Genomic DNA, 16225 nt, shown 5'->3' with positions numbered 1-16225 from the left:
CTGCCAAAGGCCAACCATAGGCTTTTGTCCTTCTCACCTGTGTAAATAAACTTGTGCAGAAGAAGCATGCAAGATGAAACAGTCTTTATAAGCAAAAGAGAACGTTAGCCTACAGAGAAAAGAACCAAAGCTTAACATTTCACATACAAACAGCCAGTCCTGCCTTCCACCAGAGTAAGGACCCACAAACCAGGAGAAGAAATGGAAAAGCCTTGTTCACAAATTGGCAATCAATATTCAACAATACCCAAGCGCAAAGCAGTCAACCCATGTAGCAACGAGAATCAGAACTACTAAACTGGCTTGAACTGGTGCTTTGTACAGGCTAGTAACTGGGCTGTGGAAATGGCGAGTGTGAGGCATTTCATAGTAAGTGATCCAAAATTCCACAAAGGACCAACACAGTACAACAACCAGCCACGGCTTGCTCCCCGTTGCCATGGGAGGCATCATCCTCATCTGTGTTTCATCCAATGGGAACAAGATCAATTGTGCCATGTTAGCAATGAGATGAAAATGGTTTAATCGAATATTTCGCAAAGTAAGACTATAAAAAACCAAGCAGATAATCTTAAGTATGTGTACTACCACATATAAATGAGACAGTCTACCTGTTCGTGTGCGAGGAGCATCCCCAAGCAAGTCTTTTGCCACAGCCATAACCTGATCAGATCGTTCCAATACATCTTGCAAATGATATTCATCAGACAGAATCTGAAAGCATAGTGTATAAGGAAATATTTCATACTGAGCAGACCATTTTTCCTGGTGTTTTTTTGGTACTGTTCTTCTATACAGCTAGCAAGAGAACAGCCAACAAGACAGTCTTTACAAAGTTAGTACTGTGCAGTTAGATCCTAATTAAGATAGATCAGAAAATTATATTTCATTCTAAGTGTCTAGAATTCACATTGTTTTTCTGAAAAATGAAAGTGATTACTTCTGAAGCCCCTATCAGCACTGACTCTTTCTCTTCAGAACAAATCCCCTCACTCCCTTCTCCTCCCAGCTTGATACAAACAAGAAGCTGGGTGTTTAAGACATGCTCATCAAAACAAAGATGTATATCTAGCAATTTAAAAATAAAATATCAGTATGCATCCTCAAGTAAATTGATCTCAATGTTGTTGAGTCAAAGAACACTTATCTACATCTGACAGACATACAAAAACTATTTTATTAGATCCAAATCAATTCAGGCAGACTTGTTTCATTGAGCCTTGACTGTTACAAATCCTGCCTAAAAACGAAGCTACCTATTGCCACAGAAGTTTCATCACATCTAAACACATCTGACTACATCTGATACTAGAAGAGTTTTGGGGAATCTCCACACATTTCTCACAAGGCACAGCTTCTGTATTCTAAGTAGCTGAAGTCCATGACTGGCACCACGACAGCTGCCTCCTAAGGAGGGAGGTCTTGGAGTGCAAAGTGAGAGGCATTCAGCTCCTGTGAGCCAAACAGTACTGACTGGCGATATGGCTTGGTGGGCAGAATGCCGTTCAAAACTCCTCAGCGACTTGTGCTTTCATTTACAAAGCTGGAAATGGCAAGCTAGTAAAATCATAACCCACAACCCGGGGAGAAGGTAGTTACTCTGTAAATATCCAAGAGGAGATGAGATATGTAAATGTATATGCTGGTGCCGGTTCCTGCACTTCAGTCACAAGAACCTCATCCAGCACTCCACGTTTGGTGAAGGGCAGCTGGAAAGCTGCCTGGCAAAGAAGAACCTGGGGGTATGAGTCGATGGTTGGCTGAACATGAGCCAGCAGTGTGCCCAGGTGGCCAAGAGGGCCAACAGCAGCCCGGCTTCTATCAGAAATGGTGTGGCCAGCAAGAGTTGGAAAGTGATCATCCTCCTGTACTCAGCAGTGGTGAGGCTGCACCTTAAATCCTGTGTTCAGTTTTGGGCCCCTTACTACAAAAAAGACATGGAGGTGGTGGAGTACATCCAAACAGCTACAAAGCTGGTGAAGGGGCTGGAGTACAGGTCCTGTGAGAAGCACCTGAGGGAACTGGGTCTGTTTCACCTGGAGAAAAAGAGGCTGAGAGGAGACCTTATCACTCCCTACAACTGTCTGAAAGGAGACTGCAGCAAGGTGGGTGCTGGTCTCTTCTCCCAAGTAACAAGCGAGAAGAAATGACCTCAAGTTATGCCAGGAGAGGTTTAGACTAGATATTAGGAAAAGCTTATTTACTGAAAGAGTGGTGAAGCATTGGAACAGGCTGTCCAGGGGAGTGGTGGACTCTCCATCCCTGGAGGTGTTCAAAAAATGTAGGCACGGTGGCACTGGGCTGACAGTTGGACTGGATGATCTTACAGGTCTTTCAAATCTTAATGATTCTATGACCACCACTTTATTGTGGTTAATGAAATTTAGCCAGAGAGATGCAAGAAGTCTAGAAGACCTCACAGAAAAGACAGTCTCATGTATGACCTCCTACTTGAAATCTGAGAATGGACTAACAATTTTTGCTGCACCCCCGGCCCCGGAATCATAAGATGGACTGATTTCTAGCTGTTGCAGAGTGCTATATGCTGTTATCTTCAGAGAGTTTCTTTCAGTGTCCATTGATAAGCTTGCAGGTGTATATTCAGCATCATTCAAGAAATTATAGGCAGTAGCATTTCATCTGTTTCCCCTCCATCCTCCATTTTAATATGCTTTGTTATATAAAGAGTTTGCCTGTATATGTAGCTTCCATGTATTTCTAGCCTTTTGAACCTGAATCACACTGCACGATATTACACTTCTCCTCATAACCAATTTGGCAAATTAATGAATATTCATTCTCAATCATCTTACGTACCTGCTTTTCCAAATCACTATCCATTTTTCACACTGGATAATATCTAAATCTAGTCTTTATATTTAGCCATCTCATGTCAAAACAGTGCAGGTTTTTAAAGTTGCTGATCTGAAGAACTACGGGGGGACATGAAGTTTACCTGTCCCAAAATATGATTCCATCCCCTAATGCAATTAAAACTAAAGTGATATGTTTAATCAGACAAAAATTTTAACTTGTTTCCATGCTCCCTACCAGACCTCTTTCAGCATCAGCAGGTTCCTAAGCTTCGTCCTCCTGCTGAGTGTTAGGAACATTTTAGAGCATTGTTCCCAAGGTAGATTAGCTCACATTTGCTTGTGATCAGCAGAAAACTAAGCAATATTGGCTTCCAGCCTCTCTGGGACCACTTACACACCCTTGACAAATTCACTGAGTGCTATACCTTGTCCCAGTTTAGCATCACCTATGAATTTTAATAAAATTCATCTTCCCTCCTGTTTCAGATTTTTACTACAGATAATTAAACAGGACTAATCCTTCTCATTCTGATAACCCACTCACCACCTACCCGTCAGTGCAATAAATTAACTTTATTTTAAAAATAAGCTGTTATAGGACCAATCAGTGTCATACCGACACACTCACAATCCACAGTTACAGAGATGAACTCATATTACTTTTTCATTCGTATTTTTAGGCAGAAAAATCCCCAGAACATTAAAATTTTGCTCATCCTTTTAATGAATTTTTGCTCATCCTTTTAATGAATTTTTCATCCTTTCTCTTCAACATACAGCTACAAGAAAACCCATGCTAGTAGTAGCACCTTCCTAGTTTTTGTCTCTGAGTCTTCTGAAGTTGAGAAGGATTCAAGTAGCTTAGGAAGCTACATACTCACAGCAGTAAATAAGGAAAAAGAGATCACCCAGATAACAGAGACAAGGAGACAACACATAGTGGTTGTATTGTACTGGCAGACACAGACTGAATGGTCTCCTCAGTTACTCTGAACAACAGGACCTAGCGATTAACAAGATTTAACCCAAGGAAAGGTGAAAATGGTGACTCTCAGAAGGAAGAGATTTTCTCCTACTCTACATGCAAGAAGATGCCAGTGTTCAAACACGAACAGCCAGATGGGTTTCATCTTGTCTGGCATCATCTTTTGCTTTCCCATCTGGTAGCCTCTTTTCTCTGATTCAGAAGTAGGCACAGGCTATGTTGAACAAAGTATTCTCTGAAATATGAATCAGAAAGCCATTCAGGAGGAACACAAATTTGTGCATTGTCATTACCAATGGCAACAAATACAGAAGATTATTTCCTAACCATGAGTTTCACATCTGCAAAATTGCGGTCACATAATAGGTAGTCCAGCCAAATCTTAGAGCAGGTAGTCTGATCTACCTATGTGTTACATCATTTATTTTTGTGTGGAAGCCTTACTGAAGCTACCCTGCTATTACATTCGTGAAATTTGTATTTAAGTCCACAACTTTTTGAACTCTCTACTAAAATGCACGTGGCAGAAAAGCATGAAAGTAACAAAAGTAAAAATTTGAGTTTGAAGCTTCATTAGCACAGTATCTTTCACACAAAAATTCTACTAGAAACATCATCTAGAAACAGATGTCAAATAGGAAACTAGAAGGTGATCTTCAGTTCCAAGTACTTTGATTTGTTTCTGTCAATGTTTGTTCTCAGAGATTAGAGACTTCTGAAAATCCACAAAGACGAAAGAGAGGTCTGTGATGGTGTGGGACACTGGACTGGTCTAGCCTTCTTGGTATAGAAAGCAGTAGGGAGTAGGGAGGCTGGAAAAACATGCTTATCTTGCAAAGCAGATGTGGTGGGTTGCGGTCTAACACTCAGTCAACTCAGTGATGCTTGGGCTGAGGCACAGGTCTCACAGCTAGATGCTGCTGCTGCAAAATTGGAAATATCCCAGTCCTTCTGTACCAAACTCCTGATATGGAGTGGCGTGCTGAGCTGCCACATCCTTCCTGCTGGTGATGACACACCAAAACTTGCTAAGGGCCAGCTGGCATCCAATAACTGACTCAGTTTCATTTTGCCAAGAGTATAAATTTGGCATTTAGAATCCTCCATTTCAAGGACAGGAACTCCCAACTACAGGATGCGTCAATGAGCTTGAATATCATTCTCCTCCCCAAACAGGGACACCTTTCCGGTAAGACTTGCACCTCCAACTGTGTCGGGTGTTGCTCGGGAACATATTGTTCACTAAGGCACTGAATCAAAGCTAGCTTTTGCTGTAAGTGTATTTATCAACGGCAATTCCACATCTGTTTTATCTGTCACTAATTTCAACTTGGCAAAACTGTTTCAGTGGAAGTTCTTGGGAGGGCTCTGACAGGCAAACATTGACTCTGTTAAGTGGCTGCTCACAGAACACTTAGGCATAAACCGTTTACCAAGTTTAAGACAAAGACTGGATCCTAGACTCCCCCTGGACGCACCTAGGCTCCTCTCTGGGAAGGAGTTTAGAAAGCAACAGAGTCCTTTCTGAACCTTATGACTTAAGGGGAGGGCCTCCCTCCTACCATGCACCCGACTCATACTCTTAATGTGACAGATGGTTAATCCACTGCACATTTACAGGATAACCAAGCCATCCTTCTTTTAACTGCTAGGCAAATATCGTTCACCATCACTAACAACTCTCAGTCTGTCCAAGTGCTGATGAGGTCTGAAAGCTAATGACTGTTTCGAGATCAGTTTTCATAACATATGGCAAGGAGTTGCCCACCGTGTGAAACAAAAGAACGTCTACCACTGAAATCCTTTTTCAGACAGTGACAGCTACTCTCTACTGTCTCTATTAGCTAAGCATAGGTTTGTTACTACATTTCAATATTCAAAACCAAATTAAACAATACTAATATTTGCAGTCAGAGCTCTTCAGAATGCCTACAGAACAAGCATTTCAATACCCAGATGACAAGCTTATCAGCTAGTAGCCAAAGCTCCTCAACCTTTGTTGTGTCAATTTTCCTTCCAGACAAGCTCTTCCTGAACAACTTCTTCCCCCACTCTTTCAGCCCCGATGACTCTGCATTTTCACTTTTTAAATAAGCAATGGCAGATAAGGATATCCCTCCCAGAACGAGAAATGTTCACACTTCCAGTAAACAAAAGTATACTAAATAGAAGGAGGAAAAGGCAAGATAGCTGTAAGAACACAAAGAACACACATACTTTTCACAATACACAGTTTAACTCTGCGAACAGCTCCCGTTCGGATACAAAGAGGTCTGGAGAATTACAGAGGGCATAGCCAGGCAAAGAGGATCAGATGTGCAACTGTATAGGATCAGTTAATGTATTAGACAGCCTTTTCCAATTATCACACGTACACAGTACATAGAGGCGGGAGAGCATACGCAAAATCAAGTTGCCCAACAAGAGGGGCAAATGTTGACCTATGTGTGAGAGCAGTCTTTCCACTACTGCTGGAAATCACTTGCTGCAGACTGAAAGCACACATTTAGCTCTCACCTCACGCATCAGAGCCAATTTCCTTTTCTCCAAATAATCAGCAGCCAGTTGTTTTTGCTTCTTCCATTTTCTTTTCAGTGCTTTCTCTTGCAGTTCCAGATGCACCAGTGCTTTGTTTTTTGATTTATGTATTTCATGGCGACGCAGCTATGTAAATATGAAAGAAACCATTTCAAAATCAAGGGACAACCTAAAGCAAAATTTGCAGTGTAATGCTAACAAGCTTTTCTCAACTTTTATCATTCATGCTCTGAATACTATTTATGTCAACTTCATGGTAGTACCAATAACAACCTCACAAACATCCAGAAGTGCAAAATGCCTTCAGTACCAGCCAAATTTAATGTAGCTCCAAAGGGGAATGGGGAAAGTCTCACAGTTTCCATCTGCCCTACACCACTGACACAGCAAGAGCATTCTCAGCTGTAAAAGGAGGGGGAAAAAAGCGCTGCTATCTATAATATGCATTAAAAGATTTAACATTGTCAGTCACCAGAGATATTCTCACTCTTCTAACAGTGAGAGATATATATTCAATTTGAACACAAATGTGTGAGGTGCTAGCTAAATTGTCTGGAAGCTGTTGAGCCAATCATTTATAGAATCAAGCCTCTCTCTGCTGTTGTGCCCATCTGTCCCAATTAACCTGTCAAAATTTATAAGCAACAATAGCTCATACTGCCTATTCCATCCTGATAATCAGTGCTAAAAAGGCAAATGAAACTGTGTTCACATACTTTGTAATGAACAGGCCATTCAGTATAAACAAATTATGTCGAATTGTTTAAATGAAAACTGAGCATCCTCAGAATTACAGATTCCTAAAATAAAGCATATATTTCAGTCCTCCTAGCACAGACAAGATTTAACTTTGACTAACCCACTAAGTTTTTATATAGTTGTGGTTTTATGGTGGTATACAGTTTATTGAAATAAAAACGCTACAGCTACTGCTTCCCAATGGAAACAGAAAACAGAAACCCACCAGCCGCCAGAGCTGGGAGTGCCTGGTACCATAAACAAAGACTTAATGCTAAAGAGCCAATATTTAAAGAAACTTAAATGAGGGAGATTTAAACATTGGCAGAAAATATGCCCATAAGTATGGTAAACACTTATCTTGGATAAACAGCTAAATCTCCCTGCTACAGCAAAGGAGCAGTGATTGCTATTAAACTTACAATATCTTCAGGAGTTGCACGGTGGATTGTCAAATCATGGACAGTACTCTGTAAACAGAAACCACAGAACTAATTACAAACTGCATTTTTTCCAAGTTTCATTTTAAAACCCCTCTAAATTTGGGCCCCTGACTACAAGAAGGACATTGAGGCACTGGAGTATGTCCAGAGAAGAGCAAGGAAGCTGGTAAAGGATCACAAGTCTTAGGAGGAGCAGCTGAGGTAACTGGAGAAGAGAAGGCTGAGGGGAGACATTATTGCTCTCTACAACTACCTGAAAAGAGGTTGTAGCAAGCAAGTGCTAGTCTCTTCTCACAAGTAACAAGCGACAGGATGAGAAGAAATGGCCTTAAATTGTGCCTGGGAGGTTCAGGTTGGACGTCAGGAAAAATCTCTTCACTGAAAGGGTTATCAGGCACTGGAATAGGCTGCCCAGGGAGGTGGATGTCACTATTCTTGGAGGTATTTAAGAGATGAGCAGGCGAGGTGCCCAGTGATCTGGTTTAGTAGTGGGCAGGTATGGTTGGACTCGACCTCAGAGGTCTTTTCCAACCAAAGGACTCTGTGATTCTAAATTACAATACAATTACCATAAAACTATGCAACAGGGCATTTTAAGCATCCCACCCTCAGAGAGGCAAGCAAATCAGCAAGTGTTATCCCCACCAAGGCTGTGCATGCTCTCCAGCCTGAAGAACGGGCTGCCAGCTGGGAAGCCGAACCTCAAGCAGCATCAAGGAAGCAAGAGAGGTCTTGTCCATGCTACACAGATGCAACTCCCTGCCACACTGTCCCCATCCCCGACACAGTGTCCCGTTCCCTAGCTCCCTGTCCCCTCATCAACATGGTGTCCCCTTCCCCATCACGGTGTCCCCCAACGTTCTGTACCCTTGTTGACACAGCATCCCCTTCCCCAACATAGTGTCTCCCCTCCCTGACACACTGTCACTCCTCCCTGACATCCTGCCCCCTCCCTGACACCCAGTCCCCTTCCTGACACAGCTCCCCCCTTACTTGCCCTCTCCCCCTGTAGGTGGAAGGATGAGAGGAAATGGCCTCAAGTAGCACCAGGGCAGGTTCAGATTGGATGTTAGGAAAAATCTCTTCACTGAAAGGGTTCTCAGGCACTGGCAGAGGCTGCCCAGGGAGGTGATGGAGTCCCCATCCCTGGAGGGATTTAAGAGATGGGCAGACGAGGTGCTCAGGGATCTGGTTTAGTAATGGACAGTTCCGGATAGACTGAATGATCCCAAAGGTCTTTTCCAACCTAGTGATTTTATGACATGGTGCCCCCCTCCCCAACACAATGTCCCCTTGTCAATACAGTGTCCCCTTCCCCAACATGGTGTCTCTCTGCCCCTGTAAGTGACAGGACAGAGGGAATGGCCTCATGTTGCTCCAGGGCAGGTTCAGATTGGATATTAGGAAAAATTTCTCACTGGAAGTGTTCTCAGGCACCGGCAGAAGCGAACCGGGGAGGTGGTTGAGTCCCCATCCCTAAAGAGATTTAAGAGATGGGCAGACGAGGTGCTCAGGGATCTGGTTCAGTAGGGGACAGGCACGGTTGGGCTCAATGATCTCGAAAGTCTTTTCTGACCTAGCGATTCTATGATTTTATGACACAGTGTCCCCTTCTCAATACAGTGTCGCATTCCCCGACACAGTGTCCCCCTGCCCCTCTAGGTGAAAGGACAAGAGGAAGTGGCCTCAAGTTGCACCAGGGCAGCTTCAGATTGGCTATCAGGAAAAATCTCTTCAATGAAAGGGTTCTTGGGCACTGGCAGAGGCTGCCCAGTGAGGTGGTTAAGTCCCCGTGCCTGGAGGTGTTTAAAGAATAGGCAGAAGAGGTGCTCAGGGATCTGGTTCAGCACTGGGCAGGTGCGGTTGGACTCAATGCTCTCAGAGATCTTTTCCGACCAAGCGATTCAGTGATTTTATGACACGGTGTCCCCCTCCCTGTCACGGTGTCTTCCTGCCCCTGTAGGTGGCAGGACGAAAAGGAATAGCCTCAAGTTGTACCAGGGCAGATTCAAATTGGATATCCAGAAAATTCTCTTCACCGAAAGGGTTCTCGGGCACTGGCAGAGGCTGCCCAGGGAGGTGGTTGAGTCCCCATCCCCGGAGGGATTTAAAACACGGGCAGACGAGGAGCTCAGGGATCTGGTTCAGTAGTGGGCAAGCACGGTTGGACTTGATGCTCTCAGAGGTCTTTTCCACCTCAGTCGATCCTGTGACTCCCTGTCACGGTGCCTTCCACCCCAACCCCGCACACCCGTGGATAGCGCTTACATCCCAGTCCCGCCGAGCCGCCGTCTTCCTCAGCCCCTTCCTGCCGGCCCCGCGCCCCCTCAGCGCCGACATCGCCGCACCCGGAACCGGAACCGGAAGCGGCGGCGCCGTCGCCGTGGAGACGGAGACGCTCGCCCGCTCTTCCCGCCCCGGCGCGCGGAGGCCCCGGGGACTTCCTCGCCCCTCGCCCCCCCCTCACCAGAAGGACGGGATGTCATCCAGAGGGACCTGGACAGGCTGGAGAAGTGGCGCTGTGAGAGCATCATGAGGTTGAACAAGGCCAAGGGCAAGGTCCTACGCCTGGGTCGGGGCAATCCCCGATTTCAGTACATGATGCGGGATGATGTGATTGGGAGCAGCCTGCAGAGCAGGACTTGGGGGTGCTGGTCGATGAGAAGCTTGACGTGAGCCGACAACGTGCGCTCACAGCCCAGAAGACCAACTGTATCCTGGGCTGCATCCAAAAAGGCGTGGCCAGCAGGTCGAGGGAGGTGATTCTGTCCCTCTCTTCCTCTCTTGTGAGACCTCACCTGGAGTAGTGTGTCCAGTTCCGGAATCCTCAACATAAGAAGGAGATGGAACTGTTGGAACAGGTCCAGACAAGGGCTACAAGGATGATCAGAGGGCTGGAGCACCTTCCATACAAGGACAGGCTGAGAGAGTTGGGCTTGCTGAGTCTGGAGAAGAGAAGGCTCGCAGGAGATCATATAGTGACCTTCTAGTACCTGAAGAGGCTACAAGAAAGCTGGAGAGGGACTGTTCACAAAGACTTGTAGTGATAGGATTAGGGGCAATGGGTATAAACTGGAGAGGGGCAGATTTAGACTAGACATAAGGAAGAATTTCTTCACCATGAGAGTGGTGAGGCACTGGCACAGGTTGCCCAGGAAAGCTGTGAATGCCTCATCCCTGGAGTGTTCAAGGCCAGGCTGGATGGGTCCTTGGGCAGCCTGATCCAGTGGGAGGTGTCCCTGCCCATGGCAGGGGGGTTGGAAATAGATGATCTTTAAGGTCCCTTCCAACCCAAACTATTCTATGATTCTATGATTCTATGATTCTATGATTCTATGATTCTATGACCATCCAGTCCAACTGTCATCCACCACCGTGGCCACCAAACTGTGTCCTGAATTGCCACTTTTACCCACTGCTTGAACTCCTTCAGGGGTGGAGGCTCCACCACTCCCCTGGGCAGCCTGTTCCAATGCTTCACCACTCTGGCAGTAAAGAAATTTTCCTTAATATCCAGTCTAAACCTCCCCGACACAACTTGAGTCTTGTTGCCTTGGAAGAGTGTGCCAAGGGAAGTGGTTGAGTTGCCATCCCTGGAGGTATTTAAAAGAGGTGTACATGTGGCACTTAGGGACATGGTTTAGTAGTTGGCTTGGCAGTGCTAGGTTTATGGTTGGACTCACTGATCTTAAAGGTCTTTTCCAACCTAAATGATTCTGTGATTCTGTTGCAGTGCTGCTATCTCTTTTAAATACCTCAAGGGGTGGGGACTTCACCACTTCCCTGGCCACCCCCTTCCAATCTTTCACCAGTCTTTCAAGAAAGAAATTTTTTCTAATATCCAATCCGAGCCTCCCCGGCACAATTTGAGGCATTTCCTCTCATCCTAATATGCTGCAAAGCCTCTACTTCCCTGTCACATACTTGGCGACAAGATGTAAATTACTCTGAAGAGTCAGAGTTAACATTTTGTATTACAGTGTGAGCCTCATACTTTGTCTGCTGGAAGTGGAAAATGAAGACTTAGGGTTTACTAGCCTTTCATTGAAAACTTCTTCCTTAAAGAGAAAGATTCCCTTTCACCAATATTTTCTGGTACTTAAGGTCCTCATCAGTCTAATTCTGGCTTTACCAACATCACTGTAACACGGTTCATGTGAAGATGCAGATGGTAATGGTTGATGTGCTGAGGGAAGGAATTGCTTTGAGTGTGATACAAAAAAGAAGATTGAAATTATGAAGGAAGAAAAAAAAGTGACAGAAATACTACCAGCAGTTGCCTCTGATGAAGTCTTGCAAATGTGGCTCAAGTTTTTTTTATACTGGAGGTGGTACCTGAACTTCAGTTTCCATCTAGACACTAAGCATAAATACCATATGCAACCTGAAACAGAAAGAACATCAGAGTTCAGCCTGTGGTAAATCAAATCCTTGCTCCTAGGTACATGTGCAAAGCAATGCACTGGATTCATTGCTCTCTGATTATTTCATAGCTTGGAACCAAGAGCAAAAATTCAAGGCACATCTGAAATTCTCTCCTAACATGGCTTTAAATTGTCCTGAAGAACAAGGTCTGTTGAAAAGCGATAAAGGCACTATTAGATCAAAGCATCATCTACTTTGATGATCTACATCTTAGATCTCTCTGCTATTATTAATTACAATCAAATCTAAATGTTAAATACCTAATACAAGTGACTATAATGCAAACCAGAGACACTTCTTATTCAACCAGCCTGTTCTGAAACATTTCAGCCACCTATAAGAAAACATGGAGCAGGTTCTATCAGACATCTTAAATGCCTGGCTACTTTTCAGTTCCTGTTGTTTTTCACACTGCATTTACAGTGGAGTCTGAAAATGATGCACTATCTTTGCAGAAGCCAGCTGAGCATCTACAGCCTCCATTTACTCGCAGTGGAGCTTACATAAGATGGATATTCAAACAGCAGTGATTTAAATCCACTGAGTTTCTGAACTATTTGGTTTGTTATAGGTTTATACTCTGTTTCTTTCCCCTTCTAAGCTAGTATGATTTGTGGAATTCAGTATGATTTGTGGAATTCCTTGTAGTTAAGATCTTTCCACTCTCCTGGATGATTTTGCAGCCCTGGTTACCAGGAGAAATGTCATTTCTCTACTGTGTCAGGGTTTTTTTACAAATAACAATGAGATTTTCTACTTTTGTGCTGTAGCAAGAAAAAAAGGACACTTGTGAGCCTCTGCTTCAGCACAGTTCCTCCTTCCCCTGGGGCACTCACTACCCTGGGCTTTGTTTATACTGGAAAAAATGGTCCATATTAGGAAGTATGTGCCCCCACACCACCAGAGATGAGGGCCCTGTGTATGTCATCCCTCATCCTGGAGGTCTGGCACCCAGGGCTCACTGCCAACCTAGAGATAGCACAGCTGAGGGCTGCCCCACTTCCCTCTAGTGACCTTGGAGGCAGGGCTGCCAGGAGACCTCAGTGAAGGCTGACCTCCCTCTTCCCATGGGCGAGGCATTTCAGCTGAGGCTCTGATACTTGGCATTGCCTGAGCTACAGCTACAGCTCTGTGACCGCCAGAACTGTTTCCCATCAACCCAGACCTGCTGACCAACTTGCTGGCCAGACCTCAGACCCACCGCACTGTTATGGACTTCCCTGCTGATCACGGGGCTGTGTCCATCCCCAACCAGACCTGGCACGCTAACTTAAGTTTCCAGCTTGGTCTCAGACCTATCCCATTGCCTTGGACTTGTCCAGCAATCTGGGCTCTTTGTCAACCTCAGCCGTCATCTCCAGGCTTGCCTTGCTCAGATCCTGTGGGATGGGGCCTGGGCCAGTGAGGTCCCTGCTCTGCTGGCCATGTCCCTTGAGGGGCAGCTGGTTCCCCTGATGCCAAAGTACTGAAGAACATACAAGAATGCCAGTGGCCCAGACCCATGCTCTGTCTGGGTGAGCATCTTGCCTCTTACAGGTACTAATTCTTTCTTCCAAAATACACGCTACCATTTGAGAACAAGAGCCAGATAGAAGTGAAGAGAGAAAATGGGCTACCCATCTTTATCAAACAGGCTGAGTGAAGAGTTACAATTCATCCAGCCTCCATTTGTTATCTGCAAAGATAATGAAACAAGCTGTTCAGCAATCAGTGTGCAAGCAACTAAATAACAATAAAGTGATGAGAAACAGACAGTGCACATTTATCCAGAACAAATCATGCTGAAGTAACCTAATTTATTTCTTTGCTGAGAAAACTGACTTAGCAGGCACTGAAAGGAATAGATGAAGCATATTTTGACTGCAGTAAGGCTTTTGACATTGTCTTGAACACCACTCTCATGAAGGCAAAATAGAGCTAAGGTGGAATTAACATGAGAGATGTGTGATTAAAAAGCAATTCCCAAACTGTAGCTGTGGATATTTTCCTGCCAATACCCAAACTGTAGCCGTGGATATTTTCCTGCCAATAGGAAGGTATAACAAATTAAGATCTGTCCACCAGGACTGATATATTTAATTAGTGACTTCAATGGAGGAATTGACCTTTGACTTCAAACTTCTGCAAATAACACTGAGGTGGGCAGTACCAGACTTTGGAGACAAAGATTTAAACAAAGAACTAACATTGCTAAACTGCAGAAATAGCCTCAAAACAGTGAGATGAAATTCAATAAGGCAAGTACAAAGTATTACACCTTGAAAAGAAAATTTGAATTCTCAAATTCAAAATGAGAAAAAAAGTGTGGCATTGGGTAGGATACCAAAACATACTACACTTAGGGCAAGTACTTTAGGAAATCCGTAATTCTGCATTGGAAAGTATGGACTAAATGGAGAGCTACTTCTTTTCATGAGGACAACATGACTAGGGAAGGACAATACACTGACACCACACTGATCTCCTGATTTGAAATATGAACAGCACCAAATGACAAAAAAAAATATTTGCAGCTGCCAGAGGTACCTTGGTTTGCAGAATGTGGTCCTTGTGCCATCTGTCACATTGCTCTGAGCAACCCGGCATGGCCCTGGCAAGCTTTTGCTTTGCCCTACCTCCTGTTCCCTGAAGCCTCTCCTTTCTGGGAGAAGACATGTTCCCAGTCTCCTCACTTCGGCACAGGTCAGAGGTCTGTCAGCCCTGCCAGAGGGACTTGTAGGTCTGCAGGGGGCTAGAAGGTAGCTGCGGGGCTCTACAGGGTGGGGAGAGGGAGGCATAAGTCTTCCAGTGCTACCACTGGTTGAAAGTCCCCCAGGACAGGTTACACTGTGTCCTCGTAAGAGGCAGGACAGAATCACAAGACCTTAAAGGTGATATTGCACAGGTCTCCTGGTCTGCACAGCATGAGACTCCAAGCTGAAAGGCAAACTGCTCGTGTTGGAGTGTCCATCTTCCAGCAGATCTCAAGTGGGGATTTTTGCCCTTGATGCCACTTCTTGGGACTCTGACAAAAGGCACAGTGACTTGAATGGCAACCTGCTTCAAGGCAAACACAGAAATCACTGATAAGTGTTTTATTTTTTCTTCTCTTGGCAGAGATCACACAAAGGCCTGAAGATCAAAATGATGGCATAACACACGCTGAGTCGTTTTGCTGAGCTTTGCAACTTTTCCTCCAAAGATGACAAGTGACCCTCAGGAAGTCTCAGTCTTGAAAACAAAACCTAAAACTTGGAAATCTTCTGTGGCTGGAGGCACTGCAGTTGGAGATTGCAGGCTGGCTTTATAAAACTGTGGCTCCTACAAGTTCATCCTCAGCCTGAAAAACCTTTATTGTTGTTTTCTAGTAATGCTTTCTCTTCTCTGACTAAAAAGTTCATCCCCCCACCATGGACTGACACATTTTCTGGACATATTTTCAATAGAAGAACACAGGGATAAGCAGTGTGAGAGAGACCCCTGGCCCAAAAGCATCACTCTCGCTGAAAAGGTTGAGCATGACAGTGTTGTTTGTAGCGGTTTCACAAAGAATTCAAAGAATACAAGATGCACCAAGCCATGCTTGAATTAGTGAAATGATGTTTTGCCACAGCCTTTCACACCTTGGACTGAACTAAAAGACAGGGGCATTTACCCCAAAATTATGAGCACCCAAAAATAATGGTTTGGGGTGGCGCTGTACGTCAGAGGTGCAAGCTGCTGCTCCAGCAAGTGGACAGAGAGTAGGGCGAGGATGCCCTCAACTCAGTGGGCTGGGAGTGTTGAAGCCCTGCGGTTGCCATCCCCTTGTGCCTGACGATGTGCCCATAGGCTCACAGCACGGCTCCCCAAGGGGAAAATCTCACTGACAATTCCAAGACAAGTCTGGCTCAGAATTTTGAGGCTGGGCAGAGAGAGGAGACCCTCTTCCTCCTTGAGGCCGTCCAGCTCACTGGCCTCCATTCCATTCCATTCCATTCCATTCCATTCCATTCCATTCCATCCCGTTCTATCCCATCCCATCTCATCCTATCCCATTCCATCTCATCCCATTCCATTCCAACCTATCCCATTCCATTCCAATCTATCCCATCCCATCCCATCTCATTCCATTCCATTCCATTCCATTCCATTCCATTCCATCTCATCCCATTCCATCCTGTCCCATTCCATCCCACCTCATCCCATCTAATCTCATTGCATTCCGTTCTATTCCGTCCTGTCCCATTCCATTCCATCCCATTCCATTCCATTCCATCTCATCCTATTCTATCTCATCCCATTCCATCCTGTCCCATTCC

The 16225-nt window shown here is 44.8% G+C and overlaps 1 protein-coding gene across 1 annotated transcript in view; it reads right to left on the bottom strand.

Moving 5' to 3' along the window:
• The window catches only part of SPICE1 (spindle and centriole associated protein 1), a 31090-nt gene extending 21219 nt beyond the window's left edge, over positions 1-9871 (bottom strand). The window contains exons 1-4 of the mRNA XM_069866714.1: positions 9789-9871; positions 7500-7547; positions 6319-6465; positions 612-714 (exon numbers count right to left, since the gene is read on the bottom strand). Coding sequence (XP_069722815.1) covers positions 612-714; positions 6319-6465; positions 7500-7547; positions 9789-9860 — 370 coding nt within the window. The 5' untranslated portion in view covers positions 9861-9871. The remainder of the gene's footprint in view (positions 1-611; positions 715-6318; positions 6466-7499; positions 7548-9788) is intronic.
• Between the last annotated feature and the right edge of the window lie 6354 nt (positions 9872-16225).

The sequence above is a fragment of the Phaenicophaeus curvirostris genome, chromosome 1 (assembly GCF_032191515.1).
Source record: "Phaenicophaeus curvirostris isolate KB17595 chromosome 1, BPBGC_Pcur_1.0, whole genome shotgun sequence".
Lineage (NCBI taxonomy): Eukaryota > Metazoa > Chordata > Aves > Cuculiformes > Cuculidae > Phaenicophaeus > Phaenicophaeus curvirostris.
Note: the sequence above shows the minus strand (reverse complement) of the source record. Positions and strands in the feature narration are given on the sequence as shown.